This window comes from Poecile atricapillus, chromosome 1, assembly GCF_030490865.1.
Source record: "Poecile atricapillus isolate bPoeAtr1 chromosome 1, bPoeAtr1.hap1, whole genome shotgun sequence".
Lineage (NCBI taxonomy): Eukaryota > Metazoa > Chordata > Aves > Passeriformes > Paridae > Poecile > Poecile atricapillus.
This window is the reverse complement of record NC_081249.1, coordinates 141,904,057-141,926,518: the sequence shown is the minus strand read 5'-3', so window position 1 is coordinate 141,926,518 and position 22,462 is coordinate 141,904,057. Positions and strand designations below refer to the sequence as shown.

The 22,462-nt window shown below is 46.6% G+C and overlaps 2 protein-coding genes across 3 annotated transcripts; one reads left to right on the top strand and one right to left on the bottom strand.

Annotated features, from left to right (window-relative positions):
* Positions 1-1,154: 1,154 nt before the first annotated feature.
* Positions 1,155-15,630, top strand: LOC131581696 (transmembrane protein 178B-like). Of its 2 annotated transcripts, XR_009278127.1 has the most exons (5): positions 1,155-1,983; positions 8,754-8,867; positions 10,087-10,224; positions 11,388-11,811; positions 15,505-15,630. XR_009278127.1 is itself a non-coding variant. In XM_058844252.1 (4 exons), the coding sequence occupies exons 1-4, from the start codon at positions 1,602-1,604 to the stop codon at positions 11,630-11,632; spliced, it is 879 nt and encodes a 292-aa protein (XP_058700235.1). In that variant the 5' UTR covers positions 1,155-1,601; the 3' UTR covers positions 11,633-13,047. The 2 variants fall into 2 exon arrangements, 1 of the variants encoding a protein (XP_058700235.1); XM_058844252.1 differs by lacking the exon at positions 15,505-15,630 and having other exon boundaries at positions 11,388-13,047.
* Positions 13,463-22,380, bottom strand: PSMC3 (proteasome 26S subunit, ATPase 3). Its single transcript, XM_058844239.1, has 14 exons — positions 22,328-22,380; positions 21,540-21,739; positions 20,150-20,779; positions 19,974-20,054; positions 17,128-17,253; positions 16,294-16,398; positions 16,137-16,199; positions 15,584-15,721; positions 15,313-15,456; positions 14,940-15,088; positions 14,349-14,445; positions 14,053-14,198; positions 13,804-13,885; positions 13,463-13,682 (listed from the first exon to the last, which is right to left on the bottom strand). Exons 2-14 carry the CDS (start codon positions 21,642-21,644, stop codon positions 13,572-13,574), a joined length of 1,977 nt encoding a protein of 658 aa, XP_058700222.1. The 5' UTR covers positions 21,645-21,739; positions 22,328-22,380; the 3' UTR covers positions 13,463-13,571.
* Between the last annotated feature and the right edge of the window lie 82 nt (positions 22,381-22,462).

Here is a 22,462-nt window from a genome sequence, read left to right as displayed (position 1 = left end):
GGATTTTTGCCAGTAATCTACATTTTGGAATCTCTGTCCCTGGATTTACCACACTGCACTCTTGAGCTGTGCTGGTACTCCTGCCCTTAGGGCTGTGCTATGAGCCTCTCTCCCTCATCCCTTTTTCCTTCTCAAAAGTAATCAAAATTATCATTAATATGTTTCACAGGCTCTGGGAAGGATGGCTCTGACACAATTGCAGTAGCACAGAAAGGAGAATAATTAGAGTTTCATTAATGGGAACTTTCTAAGATGATGGTGTTGCTGGAGCCCTTGTCTTCTGAAACTGTAGCCTGAGGAGCTCACATGGAGAGTAGGGTGACATAATAGGATTGCAGATTTAAGAAATGCGAATATTTGGATCTTTTGGGAAAGAGCTATTACAATTGAAGGATTTTTCCATGATAGCTAGAGCAGTGATTGTATTTAAAAATTATTTTTCATTCTTGCTGTAGAAGACTTAATTTAGCTGGTATGTGTAAGAAGATTCTTTTGACAGCAGCCCTTTCAATTTGTCTGCCTTGAAGGCACTAGTGTGCAGCTGCATGGATGGTAATCCCATCTGTCCAGTGCAAACCGCGGAAGAGGATCATGCAGAAATGTGGTTAGAACAAGCTTTAGCTGTGGCTGCTGCATGTTTCCACCAGGCAGAGTGCTCAGGGGAGATAAGCAGTACTCTGTTCTGGGCAGTGTTGCTGGCAGAAATACTGGGGACGGTGTTTAGGTTGTGCTTAGACACCAAGAAGTGGCAGGCGGGAAGGATCGGAATCTCCTACAGTTCGAGCATTTTCTCCTGGGAACCAATTAAAACTACTTTTAATAAAACAACCCCAAAGCTAAAGACTTCAAAATTGGACATTAAATTAGTAGTTCAGGCATAGCATATCACTAGATCATTTTATCTGGAGAACTGATTAGACGATGCCTTAACAACTGACAGTGCTGCAGCTGGAGCAACAAGTCCTATACAACAAGCAGGATCAGAAGGGATTTTGTGCCCCTATAAATGATGCATTTAACTAAGGGCTTGGATTTAATCTGCTTCTCATTGCGTAAAATAGATGGACATTTTTCAGCTTTTTCAGGCCTTATTTTCCATTAACTGATAATGAAGGATGGGGTGGAGGAAAAGTCATAATCCAAAGGCCAACAAATGATGTTGCGGGTGGTTGTATTTCGCGTAGATTAGAACAACTGCTGGCTCCCGCGGCCTGAGCAGGGCCGGCCTCTGCCCTTCTGCCCTGGGCAAGCCAGCAGGACGGGCGACGGCCAGGCCAGAGGAGGCCGCGGAAAGGCTCGGAGGGTCCGCTCACCCGTTCCTCCGGTCATCCATCGCCCGGTAGCTGTCCGCGGCCACCCCCGCACCGCCTCGGACGCGGGCCCTCGGTCCGCGGAGCAGGAGCCGGGCGCCGCGGCGGGGGCGGTTCCGGGACCCCCGTGAGGCCGTGCCCGGGGGATGCGGCGCTCGGGGACCGAGCCCGGCGCGGAGACGCGGCGCGGGGGGCGCGGGCCCCGAGTCCCTTCCGGGGGCGGTGCCGCGGGCGGCGGCCCCAGCCGGGCTGCAGGGAAGCGCCCGCCCCTGCCGCCCCCGGCGCGGTAAGATGGCGGCCGCGGCTCAGGCGCTGAGCGGCACCGGGCTGCTCCTGGCCGCCGCCGCCCTCGCCCTCCTGGCCGTGGCCATCGGCACCGATTCCTGGTACGAGACGGACGCGCGGCGGCACCGCGAGCGCTGCCGCGGCTTCGGCCACAAGCGCAGCGACCCGCCCGGCTCCATGTCGGCGCCCAGCTCGCACCTGCCGCTCCGCGCCCGACCCCCGCGGGCGCTCCTGCCCGGGCGCCCCCCGGCCCCCGCCCCGGCCGCCGCCGCTTCCGCCGCGCTGGACTCGCACTGCGGCCGCCGCTTCAACTCCACCGTCTCGGGGCTCTGGAGGCGCTGCCACCGCGCGGGCTACGAGCCGGACAGCGAGGAGCTCATCCGGAAAGGTGCGGGGGCGGGGGGCGGCGGCGGCCCCGCCGCTGTCCTTGGTGCTGAGCGCGGTGCCGGAGAGGACCCGCCGGGGCTGCGGACGGGGCGGCGGCTGCCGCTGCCGGGGCGAGACCGGGCCGGCGGGCGGGCGCGGGTGGAGCCCGGCGGAGCCGTGGCTCCCGGTGCCCTGGCGTGCGGGAAGCGGCGAGCGCGGCCCTGACCCCATCCCGGGGTCTTGTGCGCCTCCCTCTCTGCTAAAAATGCTGCAGTGCTGGGTGGGACCGCGTCCTCAGAGAGCCCCTTCGGGGGCCCAGTGCAGGGCCTGACTCTCGGTGGGCGTCCTCCTAACCCCGACGCTTCCTTCCAATTGAGTGCTGAGGAACGTGCGGTGTTGTCTGTAGCACTGTGATTTTTGCAGCAAGGTGAAAGGGACCTGTTGTTCCCTTTCTAGCATGGGGGTGTTCTCATTGCTGCAGTAGATTGCCAGGCTTTCATGGTGGCAGATGTCACTCAGGGCCCCCAGGGTGACGGGAGAGAAAGCTATGGATCTTCTACTATTGTGGCACATGGTGCAAAGCCAAGCAGGCCATGAAGTATAAATAAAAGTCCTGCATTTGGTGGTATAAATAATGTAGTAGGCTGACCCATGAAGTCAATGGGTTATGTATGGTTAATGGTAAATAGCAGGACTTAGTGTTCCAGCAGGTACATATTAGCACAGAGAGAGTAGGAGTTGGGAAAAGTGCTTCCATTGAGGCACAAAATGGAAATGCTATCTTAAGAAAGTGAGAGCAGTTCTTCAGCTTGGCTTCCAACTGTGACGCCAGTCCTGCACAGCAGAGGCTGGATAGACTGGCACTGTGAATCTCAGCTCGTCTTTGTCCCTTCTTTCCAATGCACAGCAGTGACTCTTACTTCTCGAAACTCTAGTGCTGTGTGCTTAGCTTCTTTCCCTGTTTATTCTCCTAGGATACATTTTATGTGATTTAATTTTTATTTCTATGCTGAACTCCTTTTACTAAAAGGGAACTCATTAATTTCTTTCTATTAATTGTGGCTGTCATGTAAAATATTCATCTATTTTTTTGCTTCACATCAAGCAAAAGGCTTTCAGCTCCCACTGATATTAGCTAAGATGGGGGAAGGGGTGGGAAGAATACTAGTTTGGTCCTCAATACTTCTCTTTCTGAGGTATTTTCCCAATACTACAAGAGGTCACACAGACAGACTAGAGTCTGCATTCTACATTCTGCAGAGCATTACAGGGTGGTGAATGGTGTTCCTCAGTGTTTGATGTGTAAAACTGGAAAGACTCTAAATTCAAAATGTTTTCTGTCTACTTTATTTTGGTTTTTTCCCCAGCTATTCTAATAAAAGACCTTGCCTTTCCCTACAAAAAGCCTTGCTCCCCTTATATTCTTTGCCTATTAGGTCTGCATTTGCTACTGTAAAGATTTATGTGTCATCTTATAGAGGGATATTATTAATAATAGTTCTTGTAGAATCAGATCTTTAAATAGATATGACTCTCTTATCCCTTCTCCTGACCTGCTTTACTAGCAGCCTTTCCTCGTTCCCACTGTGTCTCTTTTCTCTGACAGCTGTGATTAAGCAGCCTTTTCCGACTGATGGTCAGGTGTGGCTGCATCTGAGCTGTTCTCTCAAGCAGGATATATGGAGCTTCTGAAAGGGAAAATAAGGTATTTTTTCTCCTGGTGTGACCCGAAGATCACTACTGTGCACTGCTGAAAGTCCTACTTCCTCCTCAATTTGCATTAAGTTTTCAGCTACCTCTTTGGTGATGTGTGATGCCCTTCTTTATTCCTAGTATTCCTTAATCTAGATATTTTTATAGTCTTTTAGTGACAGAGGAGTAAATCTTATTTTTTTCTCACAGTTCTATGATAATTTTGGTTTGGTTTTATAGTCTCCATTTTTTCTGGTCTCTCTGGAGTAAGATTTCTTTCCTTTCTGCATCTCTCCTGAATTCTGAATAAATTACTTAAGTCCATAAATACACTTACCCATATAGATAATTCCATGGATTTCTAGTCCTGTATTTATCTACTGCTATTAATACAAAGCAGTTTCATGGAAACATGCATACTTGAGCATTGTAGCTAATGATGCATATCCAAGCATCCATTTATATATCTAGGATATTAAAAAAACCAAAATATGTTCACTTCATATATTTAAAATGAAAAAACAAGTCAGAAAATGTAATGCAAAACTGAGAGGTGGTAAATGTTTAAATGTAAGATGAGAATGATATGTGAGAATTTTCTTAAAACGCAAAATCACTATTTTGGAACTGTGAAAAAATACACAGTTTCATTTAAAAAATACAATTAAAAGGCAAAAGAAGAAATAATGTAAAAACCACATAGGGAAAATGGAGATTAGCAATCAGTAAGAGATAGAAGCCAAAGAACTGAACCATTTGGTGAGGCAACTGAGAGGATCTCTGTTTCTGAGTGTAAGAACATGAGCACTACACGTCATCTTGTAGAGCCTATACTACGTGGATTCCACATTCAATAATTGATGCTACAACAAAAACCATCTACATGGACTGTTCTTAAGTAGTAAGGTCCTTCAGGGATTTATTACATTTTGTTTAGGGGTATTCTCTACCTATTAGGAGAGTAAAATGGTGACAGTAGGAAATGATGAATTGGGAAAGATCCATTCTAACAGGCTGCTTTGGATAGCGTGAACAACATGCGCTTTAAAATCCCTAAACTTTAAAATCCCTAAACGGAGGGAATTAAAAAATAAAAGGTTTGTCACTGTTGATAAAACATGGATTTAATTGCTTTTCAGGCTTGCTCTGAAAAGTCTCTGGGGTGAGACTGGTATATCTCATATGTACTGAAAAGACTTCTTGGTACCACAAAGTAGCTGAGAAAGTGAGGAGAACCTGCTCAGTCCTGGTGTTTGTATTTCCCATTCTTTCTGACTGATGGTAAATTGGAAGAGTTATGGGATTGCCTGTGAGGTCTGTAGAGGATCTAGTGGCATGTTTCATAAACTTGAACTGTTTGGTCATGGCCCTTGGTAAGTATGATCTGTCAATGTGACCCATAAGAGTTCTTGTGGTATTTCAGAGGAAGGTTGATTTATTTGATCTGGTGGCCCTTGGGTGACGATGTGGACAGAGTGAAGGCATGGCTGCGATACTCCTCGCAGTTCTGGGAAGAAATGGTAGGAAAATGCCAGGAAGCTTCAATGGCCACTTGGTCCTGAGGCATGAGGGAGGGGAGGGCCAGGCCTCACATGGTATTTAGTTGTTAACTGGTTGTGGCTGCTCATGGGCAGGAGGGGGTCTCTCCCAGCTGTGTGAGAGTCAGACTGCTCTGATACTGGGGCATGTAGCAGAATTGAAAATGAACTCCTCAATTTCTTCATAAACTTCTGGCACAATGTGTAAAGAAAACCCTCATGTCTCAAAGTTGGAGACAAAAACTAAACTGAAAGTCGGGGTGTGCTAAACCCAGGATTACAGACTGAATGTATCACAGCAGGGTTGATGTTTCCATGTTTCTAGCAGTTTAGGAACAAGGAGCCTTTGCTCTTCCTGGGTATCTGGCTAGTCTAGCAAGCATCCTCTGACCTTTCCCATCCTTTGTGTTCAATCAGGAGAAAGGAGAAAGTCCAGAGACACTCACATGTACTCTTCCAAGAGCTGTGCAAGTTCCAAGGGGAACCTGTCTGCAGTTGCAATTCTGAGGGGTAAAAAAAAACATGTTGAGGACAAGGTGTTAAGAAACAATGTTGGCTGTGAGAAGGTGCAGGAATGTGGCTGGGCCATGTAAGTGTCAGTGTGACATTGCTGGATGCAGTTCATTGCAGTTCATGTTTATTTTTTAATCAAGAAAATTGTACATGCAGTGTGACTCTCACAGTGTTCTGTTAAAGCCCTTAGAAATGCTGGGATCCTGATTATGATTAGGATGTCCATCTAACCTTTTTCTTGGTTGTGTGCTTTATGGTAAGCTAATGACCCATGCACATGTCTCCTTCTCTCCTGTATTCCCAATGTACTCGTGTGCCAGAACAGACAACATTCAGTTGTTCACTACATGACTCCATTCTATTCAAACCCTTGCCTGAAGGAAAAGGTTTTAATTTTTGCAGGCTTTCTTATGGTGCTTGTCTGAGTGTGTTGTAAACAAAAGGGAAATCACTTTGATGGCAGGTTTCTGAAATGGAGGGGAGGATGCTGTCCTTATTTTATAGACTGTGATTTCAGGTATGTAAGGCTCAGGTCCAAGGACTTATTGGAATACCTTTGAAACACCTTTTACTTAGCAATAAATTTTGGACTGCAAACCTGATTTTGATTTTTACTATTTTTCTTGAGTACTTAGAGAACAAGGTGTTACATGACTTTAAATGCAGTCCTGTGGAGTACCTGGCCATATTTGAGTGCACGGCATCTCTGCAAGTGAGACCTAGAGATTTACTCAAAAAATGTGAAATACAAACTAGTGATGGCAAATGCAAAATTGAGGTGCTGAAGGTTGCCTGGGTGTGTGTTAAAATTTCCTGGGAGAAAGTGGCTTAGGTATTCAGCTGAGAGATCACACTCACTGCTTCGCAGATTCCCTGTCTCTCTTGCCTGCCTATTTCAGATTTTCCAGCAGATCTACAGAGAGAGGCTTTCCTTGTTTTGCCTATAGTGGCTCACATCAGGGTGGGTCCAGCCTGTGCTCTCGGGAAAATGGAATCTTGTTGGAAAAACAGATTGGGCTGGTATAATCAAAGGCTGTTACCGAGCCTATGGATTAGAGGTCAGCACTGAGAAAAAGCCCTGAAATCTATGCACTCCTGAGGTTTTTGGTGTGTTGTTTTTTTTTTGTTTGTTTTTTTTTTTTGTTTGTTTTGGTTTTGTTTTTGTTTTTTGTAAACTTGCTGTTTTGGTATAATTGTATGTGCCACCTATATAAAATCAGCACTTTGATTTTTGGGAAAGAAAGGATTAGGAGTACAGTTTTTAAACCAGAGGTAGAGTGAATTGATATCCAAAAATTTCTAAATAACCAGTTTTGTATGAGAAGCTGGAGAGGTTTTAGTTTTAGTTTACATGTTAAACTCTTGGAATAATAAAGAGCAAATATTTGTCTTAGTGACGTCTTAGCTGAGAAGCCATAGCTTTGATCATAAGGGATGTACGTCTCTAGTGTTTGCTTTTTCTTTAATGAGCTATAAAAATAGTAATCCTCACTCTTGTTTAAAATGCTGCTTCATATGTATTACTTTTATGATCAGGAAGTGTAAGTGCATAGATCATACTTTTGATGAATGCAGTGCATTATAATCTGAAATCTGATGTCATTAGTTTGTTCTATATACATATTTCTCAACAGCACGTGCAAATCATGTCCATATTGAAATTGAGTTCAGTCAGCAGTTACAGGTGAAATTTGATTAGATACTGTGGTGTGTTGTGTATGGCCTAAGTTGTTAACTCAGATGTCTGCAGCCTTTGCAAAGGAGCTGGCACCCTCTGACAATGGCTTGTCTTGCTCAGGCAGTTCCCCAGCCTTGTCCTGAGGTAAGTGCAAGGAGGGAGTGCTGCTCAGCAGGAGAGGGCCACTGGCTGCAGGCAAAGGGCAGCACCTCTGTGTATGGTGTGCAGCTGGAAGTGCTCTGTGGTGCTGGGGAAGCAGCAGGGAGCCACAGCAAGGGAAGGGGTGGTGGGAAGCACAGCTGAGAATGGGAACCCGCTTGAAATGGGAGGAAATTCAGATCACCTTTCCCTCCCTGACCCGATGGCTGGATGGAATTGCCAGGGCCTCTCATATGTAGCTTCTGATCTTGTGAAATGGGGGCTTCCTCTTTGCAGGTCCTTGCAGAAACCAGGTCAGTACAGTCCCAGTGAACATTGTTAGAGAACAAAATCATGCTTCTCATTGCTATGGGAGCCACACAAAGCTCAGTTCTTCTCCTGGGTTTTCTAGGGTCTTTTGCAAAGCTGATCACTGAATCTGCAGCTCCCTGCTAGTGATTGTTCACCAGCTTAATTAGCTCATTGGCCAGTTGATTGTTTTTGAATGGTTCTTCTGCTCCAAAATTCAAATAGCAGTAATGACCCTGTAGCGATTGTTTAAGAGGAGTTTTTTTGTACCATTTAGCTCTTTTACCTTTCTGGTTGCTCTATTCTACTCCATCATCCATGTTTATTCTCTCCCATTTTCTAAATTAAAAATCCCTTTCAAGAAGAACATGCTTGTAAGTTCACATTTACATCTGGGGTACATTTTCTTTAAGCTATAATGGAAACAAGCCTGCCTGGGTACTACTGTTCATTGAAAGTAAAGCAAAGAGCCAATGACTATTGGAGTGAATTCAAAAGATTCTCCTATGCAATTCACTTTCCAGCATTCATTCAAAATTTTCAAAGTGTTTCAATTCTGACTTCTTAGAGATGAAGCGGTCCTGTTGGTACTTGGCCACGTTCTCGTCTCCTTAGACATCCAAAAAGATCATAGTAGTTCCACTAGAAAGCTTTTAGAGATGTTTTTCCTGACTGTCATTACTGTTTAACTTCAGCTGTTGCTACTTGGAGAGAGCACCTGGCTCCTGCTTTGGAAGTGTTTCTTTGTAGGTTCTCTCCCCTCCTAATCCCAAAGCCTTTGAAGTAAACAGCTCTCTTTTGGTTACATTTGCTCTGTTACTGAACTAAGGCTTCCCCTGTGCAAGCTCTGCTGGGCCAGCCAACTCAGCAGCAAGTGCAAGGCAGAGAGGTTTCATGCTGTTTCACACTGATGTCTCTTTACAGGAGTTATTCAGCGCTGCACTGCTGTGAAGTACCACTACACCTCCAGCTCTCTGCCTCGCAACTTACCCATCAACATCACCAACACCATCCGGCAGGATGAGTGGCACGCGCTCCGTAAGTAGCCCAGAGCAGGGCACAGCAATGTTTGGACCACTAAATGCCTTAATGCCAGCTGAGGGCTCGGAATCACCTCATCTAAGCATGGCACTGGGCTCTAAGCATAGATACAGACGAATTAGTGAGGAGTATGATTGGAAGGGGACATGAGATTTGGAGGGGCTTAAAGCTGGGAATTCAGGAGTACAGACATGTAGTGAATGGCAAAGTGTAATCGTGTTCTGGATCTGGGCACAGACAGTTCCTAGCTGGCTTACTGCAAAGGTGCTGCATCATTGTATAGATCCTGTTGCAATTTTCTGTGTGCACACCAGTGACCTGATGCAACCCCCTGATGACCAGTTCTTTTAGGGAACATCTCAGTTTGTCTTTGCACCAGCACCTGGTCCACAAACTGCCTCATGCCCAAGTCCTTCCCACACAGATAACTGACCTGTAGTCTGTGACTGAGAATGATCTAATCAGTTTTTTTCTTCTCCTACTTCTGTGTTTTGGGTTTTTTTTTTGTTCTATTGCTCACATAATTCAACATAGCCCCTGTCATGTGAGAGTCAGTGCCAAGGAAATCCTAGTTCAGCTGGAGACTGAACTAGGAGACAAGAACAGCAATTTTACTATGGATAACAAAGTGCTGTTCATGTCACTGGTACCCAAGCTTTTTTTTTTAGAGCTTGTTACTGGAGTTCTTCCCATAATACTGTATTGATCTGCTGTCTGCTTCTGTCCTCCCACTATTCCTCTTTTCAGTTCACACTATGTGTCTCCCATGTGTTAATCCTTTAGTCCTCTCAAGTGTCCCCTTTTGCTTCTCTTGTTTCCATTTTCAGCAGAAAATATTCTCCCCCAACAAACTCTATCCCAAAGAACAATGCCACCTCCGAAAAAAAATGAAAAGGAAAAAATAGCCCTTGTGGTACTAACATGAGTTGGTGATGCACCCCTTCTGTCCGATGCTGGGGAGTATTTGGCTGGATCAGGACAGAAATGCTCTCTGTTTGCACAATGCCCAGCACAACAGAGCCATTTTAGATGGATTCCCTTATAGTTTTAGTGTAATGGGAAAACTATCTATCTCAAAGAAGCTACAGGAGAAGTCCATGGTTGAAGTATAAACTTTAGAAGCAGTAAATGCACATCTGTCCGGACTCTGCCCTGGCTGTTCTCTCTAGGTACTGCCATCTTCATGTCTTGTCTTGCTTTTCTCCTTTTCCTTCAGATCTGCGCAGGATGACAGCTGGCTTCATTGGCATGGCAGTCTCCATCATCCTGTTTGGGTGGATCATTGGTGTGCTGGGCTGCTGCAAACAGCAGGAGCTCATGCAGTACGTGGCTGGGCTGCTCTTCCTAATGGGAGGTGAGAGCCTTTTGCTTCTGCTCCTCAAGTCATCACATTCAGTATTGCTGCCTTGCAAAAGTTACAGTAAGGTCAGCCCACTACGAGCATGTGAAGCAGTTACTGTCAGCACAGCGCAGTTACCACTTCAGCACTGGGCAGGACCTGTGCTTGCATGGGTATTGCATGTTTCAGTAGACCCCAATCTGTGTGTATGAGCCTGCTGCTCTAGAGAGCTTGTGTGTAGCCACAGGGGCCATGTGCGCAATGAGCAAGTCCTCCGGCTTGCTCCAAGCGTGCAGCCCGTGGCTCCTGTCAGACAGCTCAGCCCAGTTTTCCCTAGGAATCGTAACAAGCAAACATAAGTTAATATAGAGCACCTTTCTGGTACTCAAAGATGCTTAGATCTTCATGTAATGATGAAGTCCAAACCAGCCAAACCTCGGAGGACCCTGGCCTGATGATAAGGATGTGAGCTCAGTGCTTGCCAGGGGTGTTACCTCTGTTTGTCCTGGGTGGTAGCAGACTTTGTGTGACCAAAGGTTTTTCTGAACTTTGATTTTTCAACTTGAAAATGGGCAGTATAGACCTGGAGTCTAGTGTACTAGTGTATATTAGACATACTAGATAGTATGTATATTAGACATACTAGAGTGCCTTGTATCTTCTTAGGATTTTTTCTCCTCTGTATAGGTGTTCAGCGAATGTGTAGCAGATGACAAAAACCTGGGCATGCTTTGTGGGCCTAGGGTACAGCTGGCAGAAGTGTGGGTATTCCTGGTGGAAACCAAAAAGTGCTGCACTTTGCAGGCATGGGATTCAGTGAGCTAATTACCTTTCATAGGAGAAACTGCCCAAGTACTGTCTGGAACCTGAAGACATTAGACATAGGAAGTAGTCTCAGGAGAATCAAAGCATAATGAACTATGACTGAGTTCAAAATTGCAATGAAAGGTGTTAAGGTAACAGTGTTTATTTGTGAAGTATCTTGTAGTCCTACATAGCCTCCCTTTTTTTTCCTCTGCCTTATAAGGAGAATGGCTGGTAGGATTGCAAAAAGAACCCAAGGGTAATTAATTCTTGATTTTGAAAATCCATGACTTTGAAAATACTGAGGGAAAAAACCCAGAACGTAATTAACCTGTCTGAGGGCAGTGTAGAACCCTCTTGCTTTTCTCCTGCAGGTACTTGCTGCATCATCTCACTCTGCACATGCGTAGCTGGGATCAATTTTGAGTTATCCCGCTATCCTCGCTACGTCTATGGGCTGCCAGAGGACATCAGTCATGGCTATGGCTGGTCCATGTTCTGTGCCTGGGGGGGCTTGGGCCTCACCCTGCTGGCTGGGTTCCTCTGCACATTGGCCCCGTCACTCAACACCTCCCGGGCATCTGTACAAAAACCCAGACAAGAAAATGGGGCCGTGTGACCCCAAAGGGAGTGAGGAGAGACTCTGGAAAGCGCAGCCTGGGCAGAGCTGTGGGTTAACACCAGGAAGAGGTGGCATGTCAGCGTGTGGAGAGCAGTGCCAGAGCTGTTGAAATGCCAGCCCGTGGGACGCTGCTACAGCCTCCAGTCGCAGACACGGACATTGCAAAGTAACTCCAGGTTTGAATTATTGGCAACTCGATCATTGATGGTTTAGGGGGGACAGTTCTTTCAATTTGTTTTTCTTCTGTTTACAAGGGATTAAGTCCGAGGTTGTGTCTTTTTTTGTGATGTTTTTTGAACTGTACCTCCATGGTCCTGTTATTGTCCAGTTGTAAGGGATGTTTACGCACCAACTCTATTGCTGCAGGTCTGTGTAATTCAGACCCAATTTAGGGCAAGGAGCTAAGTGAAGTTGGCTTGAACACTTTTGCAACATGTGGCATGTCTAGTGTTGGCTCAGGCCATCCTTTCCCAAAAGAACCTTGATCTAAGCTGAGGTTTAGGCCAAAGAATTAGCCCATTCTTAGTATTAATTTATTTAAATCAGAAACCTGTGCTATTCCATGCTGTGGATTCAGCTATTTACTCACTACTCAAAACTATTTCCAAAAGGAGCTAGCTGTAACTGAGCAGCAAGACCCCAAGAAAACTTACAGACTCTGGGAAAGCAGAGGATTTTTCTCAGCTTCTTACACAGTGAAGGTTACTCATTTGGCTAACATACCTTTATTTTAATGGGGAGATGTATGCAACATGCAGCTTTTACTTATTCCACCAGAGGTACATTTTTCAAAATGTGTCATAGTTTGAGCTGCCAGGATCAACTTTCACTCCTGAACAAACTTGTGGGTGCAACTCCTGTGAAAGGAGATGAGTAATTCTCCCTGAGCTCAAATAACAGTACTGCTAAAATAGCAGATGTACAGCCCCCTCTAATATTAGTGTCCAAAGGAACCACAGTGTTATTTTCCTCAGGAACGTGTGGCTTCTGCTCAGTTCTCCACTCACCCCCTTCCAGTGTCAAATGCCCTGAGCGCAGCGTGTCAAGAACACGCGTGTTCTGCTGGAACAAGATCCCTCTCCAAAATGAGCACTAAGGACCTTGGTACCAGCACAAGTACTAGGGCTAACTCAGGAACATCAGCCAAAGTACTTCGGAGTGCATTTTTCTTTCATCCATCTATTCTTTTTTCCCTTCTCACATCCCTGCCCCTCTCCCAAGCATCCAAAAACTGCACAGGTAAAGATGAGATGGCCAGCATTTGGAGATGTTTACATTGTATTTAAAATACAATACAGTGGCATGTAAGATATTTAATGCTAAAGTCAGTGTATTTATGAAAAGTGTAATTTTTAAATGGAAGTTGTAATTCTCAACTGGCATTAAAAGTACTGAAAGACTTGCTCAGTGGATGAAACCTCGAGTTCTTTATGACTAATGACTGATTTCCCCAGAGAGCTCACATACATATACCAGCAACAGTCTTAAAGCTTCAAGAACTAAATTCAAGTGACCAAGTTAAAACATTAATTCATGTGTGAGTTGTGTTCAAAAGTTTCAAAGTCTAACAAGGCTGTAGGCTGTTCCCTGGCTGCACAGACAAGAACTGGGAATGCTGTCTGAGCTGCAGATCATCAATGTCACAGTACACTTACTGCAGTGTAGCCTCTTGGTCCTCATGAAGGAGTATCAGAGCAGGGTTTAGTCCAGTTCTAGCTGAAGGAGGGTCCAAAGGCAGCATGATGGGCACTGTGGACAGGAGGCTTTTAGCCTTCCCGACACAGATGTCCTTGTAGAGCAAGGGCGACAGCCCCAACACATCACGGATTTGTTTTTAAAGGGAAAAAATGCTTTATTTTTTCCAGACAGAAAGTAAGTGATACAGTCCAGTCTACTCCTGTCCTCTGCCAAGGCCTCAACCTTGACCAGGCAGGGATCAGGCATAGTACTGCAGGTTGGCTTTTTTCTTTGCTTGAACCTCCAGGATTCCTTCCATGTAGTCCTCGTGGGTGAGCTCTGTTGCTCCACGGCGGAGGGCAATCATCCCCTGCCCAATGAGACAGTATTTAGAGAGGGAATGTGAGCACCACACCAGTTCCAAATAATCACTCCACGCTAGCTTTCACATTTCCCTCCCATCAGTGCTATTCCTATGGAGGAATACTTACCGCTTCAACACACACAGCCTTGCACTGGGCTCCATTAAAATCATCTGTGCAGCGAGCCAGTTCCTCATAGTTCACATCAGGGCTGATATGAGCAAATGGGAAAAAAAGTCTGAGAGCATGTACCAAATAGAAAAAGCAATGCAGGGAGTTTCCTCAGCCCCACAGTGAGCTCCCAACAAGTGACTGCCAACCACTTCTCAGCCCAGAGGTACCATCCTGAATGACAAAAAGAGCCCCAGAAGGCCGTACCTGACATTCATTTTGCGTGAGTGAATCTGCATAATTCTGGCTCTGGCCTCTTCATTAGGCATTGGAAACTCAATCTTCCGATCTAATCGTCCAGAGCGGAGCAAAGCTGGGTCCAAGATATCAACCCGGTTAGTTGCAGCAATCACCTAGGTAGAAGTAGGATCAGCAGTGTGAGGCACCTGGAAGACAGGCCTCTTCTCCCCCAAGATTCACCAAGCTTCTTCCCCATGACATTGTTTTCCATCCCCTGCTAGAGCGCCCTGGACCTCAGCAGCACTTCCCTGCTAGCTCCCAACCTTGACTTGTGTGTTTGGCTGGAAACCATCAAGTTGATTAAGCAGCTCCAGCATGGTCCTCTGCACCTCTCGGTCACCAGCTTTCTCACTATCAAACCTGAATGGAAATAAGAGTAAAACTATCAGTATGAACCTGACCACCCTGTCCCTGCTTTTAATCACATCAAAACACAGAATGACTGCAGTTCATGCTCCTTGGCCGAGATGTTCCAAATTTTTCCTTGAAACTACAGTCCTACTATGATGAGGACTGCAACTACAATAACTGTCAGCAGCACATAAGACTTATTTAGTCATTACAGCTGAATGGGGCTTATGTTGTCCAGGCACAAGTAGTAAATGAGGGTGAACACCTCCAGGTGCCTGCTGCAGTGATCAGAAAAGGGTTTTATACAGCAGGAGGCTATCAGACAGATCCCAAGTCTGACAAACGTTGCTCCTAAGCCCAAGGATTGTGGCAATCGCTATCCATCTGTGACTGTCTTCACACTCTCTGAGTAAGCCGTGCTTTAAAAGGCTCTGCTTACATACACAGGCAAAGGAGGTTGCTAGGCAGCTCCCAAGAACTTTACAACATGGACTACAGCTCACCTTTTAGTACCAATGGCATCCAGTTCATCAATAAAGATGATGGAAGGAGCTTTTTCCTTTGCGAGAGCAAAAGCATCGCGTACCAGCTTCGCTCCGTCACCAATGAACATCTGCACAAGCTGTGGACCCGCCAGCTTCAGGAACGTGGCCTGGGAAGTGAAAAAGAATCAATCCTAGGCCTCATTTCACAGTAGCATCACTTCTGAGTACTATATGAAGCCCTTAATTAAAACAAGCAAGCAGGCAAATAGACAGGAAAATCCCAGCCTTTTTAACACAAATTTGTGTGTATGACCTTCTTCCCCTGGAGGTGTTCTTACTCTTTATCAGGTACTATTATACAGCAGCACACACTTTCACAGGTTCCTTTTACCTTGGTCTGGGCAGCACATGCTCGAGCTAAAAGTGTCTTCCCTGTTCCTGGAGGCCCATACATAAGGACTCCTTTGGGTGGCTGTATACCCAAATTTTCAAATTTCTCCTTATGATTCATTGGCAGGACAATGGCCTCCACGAGCTACAACAAAAGAAAAGTATTAATACATAAATTCACTCTTCTCCACAGATCCAGGCTGTCTGCTTTTGAGCTGAAGTTCAAAGACTGTTGTCCACAGTCACACCAGAAACTATACATAAAGTATCACCTCTTGGATTTGTTTATCCAGCCCCCCGATGTCACTGTACTGCTCTGTGGGCCTCTCATCCACCTCCATGGCTTTCACCCGTGAATCATACTCAGTAGGCAGAGTCTCCAGGATCAAGTAAGAGTCTTTGTTCACCCCCTGTAAATACAAGTCCCTTGCTTTTAACAGGTCTTTCAGATAGCATTTAATAAATATGCAAACAAAGCTGATTTACTAGACCTCAAGGATGCAGGAATGACCAGCTTTGACACTGGCATTCATCAAATCACCCCAGCTTGGCAGAGTGGACAAAGCCACTTCAACCTTCAACTTTTTAAATGAGTGGTCCAGTTTATTTACAATAAAAAGACACAAAAAACTTACTAAGTGGTCTCTAAACTTTCAGCACCTAATTGTATAAAGGACACACACCCCAAAGTGCTTTCCTTTACTACAAATCTAACTGAACCCATCTGGGTTCATTCCTGGACAGACTGGTCTTCTTCCTTAAAGGCAGGACATACGCAGTTTTCTGGCCACCATCATATCTAACTATCACAATAGAATCACTCACCACCAGATCTCCAGGCTTCAACTTCTCAGCATCAACCAACCCAATAACAGGCAGGAAATATGTCTGTAAAACAGAAATCAAGGTGAGCAAAATCAGATTTACCAGGAGAAGATACTTTGCATCACACCTCACACCTGGTTGGGCACATGGGTTTTACCTGACGTGTAGAGGTCTTGATCACAGCACACTTGCCCTTTCTCTGAGAATCCAGATCAATGTTTGCTCCATCCTCCTCCTGGTCATTTGGGTCAACATCCAGCAGCTGAAAACCAGGGTGAAAGAGTTCAAGACAATTTAACCAGGCTAGCAGGATGACCCCAGGATTAATGCTTCTAATATACATGAACAGAACTTTCCATCATCCATCAGCAGTAGAATCCTGAAAGCATTAAAGCCTTCCTGTAAAAATTGATTTCTTCCTTTCCTTACGAAGAAGCATGCAATAGTGCATAGAAAGAAGTTACAAAATTCAGAACAAAGTAGTAGCTAATGGCACTGATTCCTTCTCCCATACAGCAGTTCACATGAAGGCTTAAGCTCATTAAGTTTTAAAACAGTAGTACAAACCAATCCCATTTTTAATAGGAAACTATTAGCATTCTTTTTCCTATCATCAAAATTACTGAATTACAAAAAGAATGTGATGGAGGAACAGAGCAACTTGCTGTTTCACAAGTTCCAGAGAGCATATGTCACATTTTAGATGCTTAAGTTTATGCTCAGAAGGGCTGTGTCACCCTCCGATGGTTGTTAGGTACAGATGAACAGTACCCAAAGCCTAAGGAAAAACCCAGAGAACAAGTGGGCAAGAGACACACACTTGCAGGTCACAAATAACCAACAGAAAAGCCTGGAAGTCCTGGCTCTGGCAGCATCAGTAGTCTGAGAATACTGCTGGTCTTGAATTCCTGATGAGTTCCCTACCCTTCTCCCTGACATTATAAAGTGCACACACTTCTCATGTCACTATGTAAGAGCCTACCACCCTCACCTCAATAACATTGGAGACAAGATATGGCAGGGTTTTATTCACTTTGATCTTCTCACTGTTCTCTTTGATCTTGTCTTTCATGGCCTGGAGCTCATGGGTCACTCTCAGTACCTCGCTCTTCATGATCTGCAATTGGTACACAGAAGAAAGAAAAAGGAATAGTGTCAGGAGACTGAGGCAAGTAATAGATTATTCCAAAAGCAAACAGTTACAGAAATCTAAGTCTGAGGAATAAAGGGAAATGTAATATAAAAAAAAACAAAACAAAGCCAGCAAATTAGCCACAATTTTTTAGGACTCAAGGCTACACAGTCCATTCTGGTCTCTAACTCATCAATAACACCAATGATTTCTTCCCAGTGTCACTTGGTAGCCTCAGCCTAATCAGTGCAACAGCTTACAGGGTTGCAATGTGACCTAGATAACAATATGACCCAGATATAGCAAATGTGGTTTGGTTTGGTTGTGCTCTTTTAATATATACAGATATGTAAGTAGCTACATATGCACACCTATTTTAGTTATGTTTTGCAAGGTGGTTGGAACTAGATGATCTTTAAGGTCCTTTGCAAACCAAACCATTCTTTGATTCAGCCTGGAGAAGAGGGGGCTCCAGGAAGACCTCATAGTGGCCTTTCTGTATTTAAAGGTGTCATGTAAGAAGGATGGGGACAGACTTTTTAGTGAGATCTGTTGCAACAGAACAAGAGGTAAGGCTTACTTCAAGAGGGCAAATTTACACTAGATATAAGATTCTTTTTACAGTAAGGATGGTAAAACACTGGAACAGGTTACCCAGAAACATGGTGGATGCCCCATCCTTGGAAACATTCAAGACCAGGTTGGACAGGGCTCTGAGCAGCCTGGTCTAGTTGAAGATGTCCCTGCTCACTGCAGGGGTTGGCCCTTAAAGGTCCCTTTCAACCCGAACTATTCTATGATTCTATGATCCTACTAACTGTAAGGAAAAAAAAAAACCTCTAAGAAAAAAATGTATTCCCCATCCAACAGTGAGTACATTTACACCCAACACTAAGGTACCCAACACAGGTGTCTGCAGTGCTGTCTGGCTGACACTGAAAGGCCTTTCCATCCCTTTCCTGGTTAGTCACAAGTGTGCAAATACACACTTTGAGATCCCCACTGAAGTGACTGGAGCACCAAGAGATCTCAGGAGAACTGGTCACACCTGAATTGGTGTATAGGATTTTGTTCAATGGGGAAATCCACTCTTCACTAAAAAAGTATCTTTTTAAAAGTCTTAATGCCTAAGCATAATACTGTGCTGTAATACATTTACAGGACAGAACTGTTACAGGAGCCAATACAGAGTCTGTTAAATAAAAATGCAAGAAACTTAATAAATTTGTTTTAATAAAACAGCCTAAAAAACATTCAAGGAAAACTGACTGAATGGAGGGTTCTCACAAACATTTTGCAATTATAACGCTCTTACTATAAAATGAAGAAGGCTAGTTACATACTCCTTACTGAACTCTGCATTTAAAAATATGACACATATTTACCTACACTGTCTTTAAAGAATAATAAAGTACATTAGTAATTCAGAATTACTTGTAGAGTCTGAAGCAGTATAGGATGAAGTTACTCTGTAGAATCTATAAAATACTTTAACACTAGGCAGCAAACCTTCTAAATTTGTAAGTGCTCTTTTATGCAAAACATGTCTATCTCAAGACAGGTCTATCTACTTAACATCTTCATGAATGAACAAGCAAGAGGAGGGCATGTTTTCGCATCATGTTTGCAGATGACACCAAATTGGGGGGAACAGTCTCTGCATTTAAGGGCAGCGCTGCCACATAGAAACCTGACAAAATACCAGGACACATGCAAAGCTCCACACCAGGGAGGGAAGTGCACCTTGCAATGACACATGCTGGTGACTGTCGGGCTGAGGAATGGACCTGGGGGTCTCCATAAGACAATAAACTGAACAGGAGCCAGCGATGTGCCCTGACAGCAAGGGTGGCAAACTGCATCCAGGGCTGTACTATCAGGACTGTAGGCAGTAGATGCAGAGGAATGTTCAGTCCCCTTTATTCAATACTTTCAGATCCTACCTAGAGCGCTCAGTCCAGTTTTGGTGTCCCCCCCATACAGCAAAGACATTGATAAACTGGACCTGAGTTCAGCATTGGGCCACCAAGATGGCTGGGTCCTGTGAGAAACAGCTGAGGGAGGTGGGTTTGTTCAGCTGGAGAACGGAACTGCTGGAGAAAGAGCTATCAGAGACTGAACCAGACACTTCATAGGAGTACACAATGGGCAGATGAGATAACAAAGACTGAAACAGGTGCGGCTCAGCCTGTATACAAAGCAAATCTTTATCCTCACGAAGTCTGTCAAGCAGTAGCACTGAACATCCTGCAAAGCGATGCAATATCTGTTTTTAAAGGTTTTCAAGATCCAGCCGGCTAAAGCCCTGAGTAGCCTGGGTTATGGCTGACCCAGCTTTGAGGAGTTTGGCCCGAAGGTCTTCTCAAGTCCCTACCAACAGGAATTACCCAATGATCCTACCTGACTCAGGCCACAGACTTCTCCCTCCCCTGCGCCTACGAGGCAGGGAGGGCCCGTGTAACCTTAGCTAAAGCATCCATGGCTGCGTCGAACAACCGGCCCCTCAGCTTCCTTGGGTCCGTGCTATTCCAGTGATTTCTTCCCTACCCTCGCGGCTCAGTATTCCTCAATCTGCGGCTCTCAATTCAATTAACCGTGTTTAATTTTTTGCTGTCCCCGTGGCTGTGCTAACCCGTCCGCCCCGAACGACAGCAGCAAAGAGCTCCCGGGAGGGCGGCCCGGCCCGGCGCGGCCCCCGCCGCTACCTTGATCTCGCTGTCGAGGAGGCGAGTGCGCTGCACGATCTCCTCCGTGGACATCTTCAGCACCTCCTCGCCGACGCCGTCCTGTGGGGGGAACAACGGCAGCGTCACCCTCGGCCCGGCCCGCGGCTCGCCCCGGCCCCGCCGCCCCCGGCCCGGCCCGGCCCCGGGCCCCTCACCTCCGACTCATCCCACACGGACGCCATCTTTCCGCCGGCCCGCGGGCGCGCGCACGGCGCGGCGGGTTCGGGGCGGCAGATTCCGCACCGCGGGTTCCCGGCGGAGCAGGGCGGGGCACAGGCACGGGCGGGACGTGCAGAACGGGCGTCCCGGAGGTTCCGCGCACCCTGCCCTCCCCCGGCGCTTCCGCCGCCGCCCCGATCGCGGCCCCCGCCGCCCGCGGCCGTGCCGAATCTGCCGGCGGGGCGGGGAGAGGCCGACGGGTCACGTGCCGCCCCCAAAGCTGCTGAGTGATGGCGGCGGTGCCGCCATGGCGGGGCGGGGCGGGGCGGGGCGGGGCGGTGCTCGGAGCCCGGCGTTGGAGGCAGACGGGGCGGTCTCCCGCAGAAACCCTTTATTACAGTCAGTGCCCGTACACAGCAGCGAGGGGGAGGGGAGCGGGGCCGGGCTGTGAGCCCGAGCCGACCCCGCACAGGGGAGGCCGAGGACGCCCCACCAGGCACAGCCCGAGGGGCCCGGGAGCGGCTCCGTGAGTCCCCGGCCGAGCCCGCGGCGCTCAGACGTAGCCGGGCTTCACCGACAAACGGCGGCAGTTGGGGCAGCCGCGGGTCCCGTTGGTCTGGAGGCACCTGCAACGGGAGGAGGTCGGGTCGGGGGAGCTCTGCCGCGGCCGGAGGCTCCCCCAGGGCGGCCACTGTACGCCACAAAGCTGTTCCCCGTGGGCCCTCCCGCCACGGGCAGAGACTGGGTCTCTTTCCCATCCCTTCCAGGGAGACGCTTCGGCAGATTCCTCTACAAAAGTTTGTTCCTGTACTGCTGGAGCCAAGTCCACAGATAAACTCCACAGAGTTTATCGGGCATCTCTCGCTGCCCAGTATGATCCTAATTCTGGTCTCGGTGTGAGACTTTGTTACTAAATTCTTAGCTTTCAGATCAATGTGTTTTGTAACCCTCGTGTTTCTTAATGATGGTACAGCTAGCTTCTTTCCTGGCAGTAGTATGCTAACAGGCTGAACAACCTATTCACCTCTGTGTGCCACTAGCCAAGGGAGTAGGTGAGGGGACTTGGGAAAAATCCAAACTGCCCCTGGGAGCGAAGAACCGATTCCCCAGGAGGAATCAAATAGCAATCTGTGAACTGGACTGACCACCTACACAGTGAGGGCATCAGTGAACAATCATTTAGAGGGCAAGTGGGAATGTGATGCATATGATGGCTGCATCTCACCTTCCAAAGCTGTGAGACTCTTAGCAGTTCAGTGAGATCCTGCCTTGCAGGATCAAGACAAAGACCTGAGGAACAGCATGCAAACGACTACTCTGGGCATAAGCAGCTCTTTCCTATGGCTAATGTTGTGACAATAATATTTAGTACTTCCAGCTAATTACTTCAAGTGGAAGAAGTGGGAGCAAGGTAGTGCCTGGAGCTGGTTGTTCTTCTCCCCAATGGACTCTCCACACATGCCACAGTAGAGCTCCATCTCCTCCACACATTCATGGAACTTCACTACATGGTCACGCAATTCTCGCTGCTGCTCCTTTGTGCGATAGATCCTTTCACATAGGCAGTGGAGCTTCAGCAGGCCGAGCTGCACGTGAAGGACAGAAACATAAGACAGGTGAACAACTGGGTGAAAACAGACTAGAAACAGGAGTGGGAACACCACAGCCCCATCAGCCAGCTGGAGAAACATCAGCAGGGCTCAACACTTCCTGCCATTAACCCTTCTTTGTGTCACAAAAGCTAACACCAGGTTTGAGACACTCAGCAGCTCTTCCACTCATGGCTGCCCTGAGCTACCCTGTGATATACAGTGTATTTCACTTTCCTCTGCCTCCAGCCAGCACACAGTTCAGCTGCTGCTCAGGGCAGAAATGTTTTTCAGGAAGAGACCTCGAATCCTCTAGTTCTCTGTCTGTTTCACACCCCATTTTCACTGTTTCCCGTTCCCCTTTGCCTATCCCATTGCAACTCCTCTCTCTTCAGACTTGCATACTGATGATTATCTGTGCAACTGCCCACAGCCAAACACTTCATGACAAAACAAATCCCAAGCACTCACTGGTTAATAGGAATGCTAATGAGCAACAAGAAGCCTGGATACTTCAATGTTTGACATCTGATATTGCCTTACACAAGACATGAAGAGTGCTGAAAAGAAGCTCTGGAATCTTACCTTGTTCCCTAGTCCCTCTGCCAGCTCCTGTGCCTTTTCAATGCTTTCCAGAGCCTGTGAATTGAGATCACTGGTCATTAGTTCTATATAAAAAACAGGCTTGTATGAAGTCCTATGAGAATTATTTACAAAAAG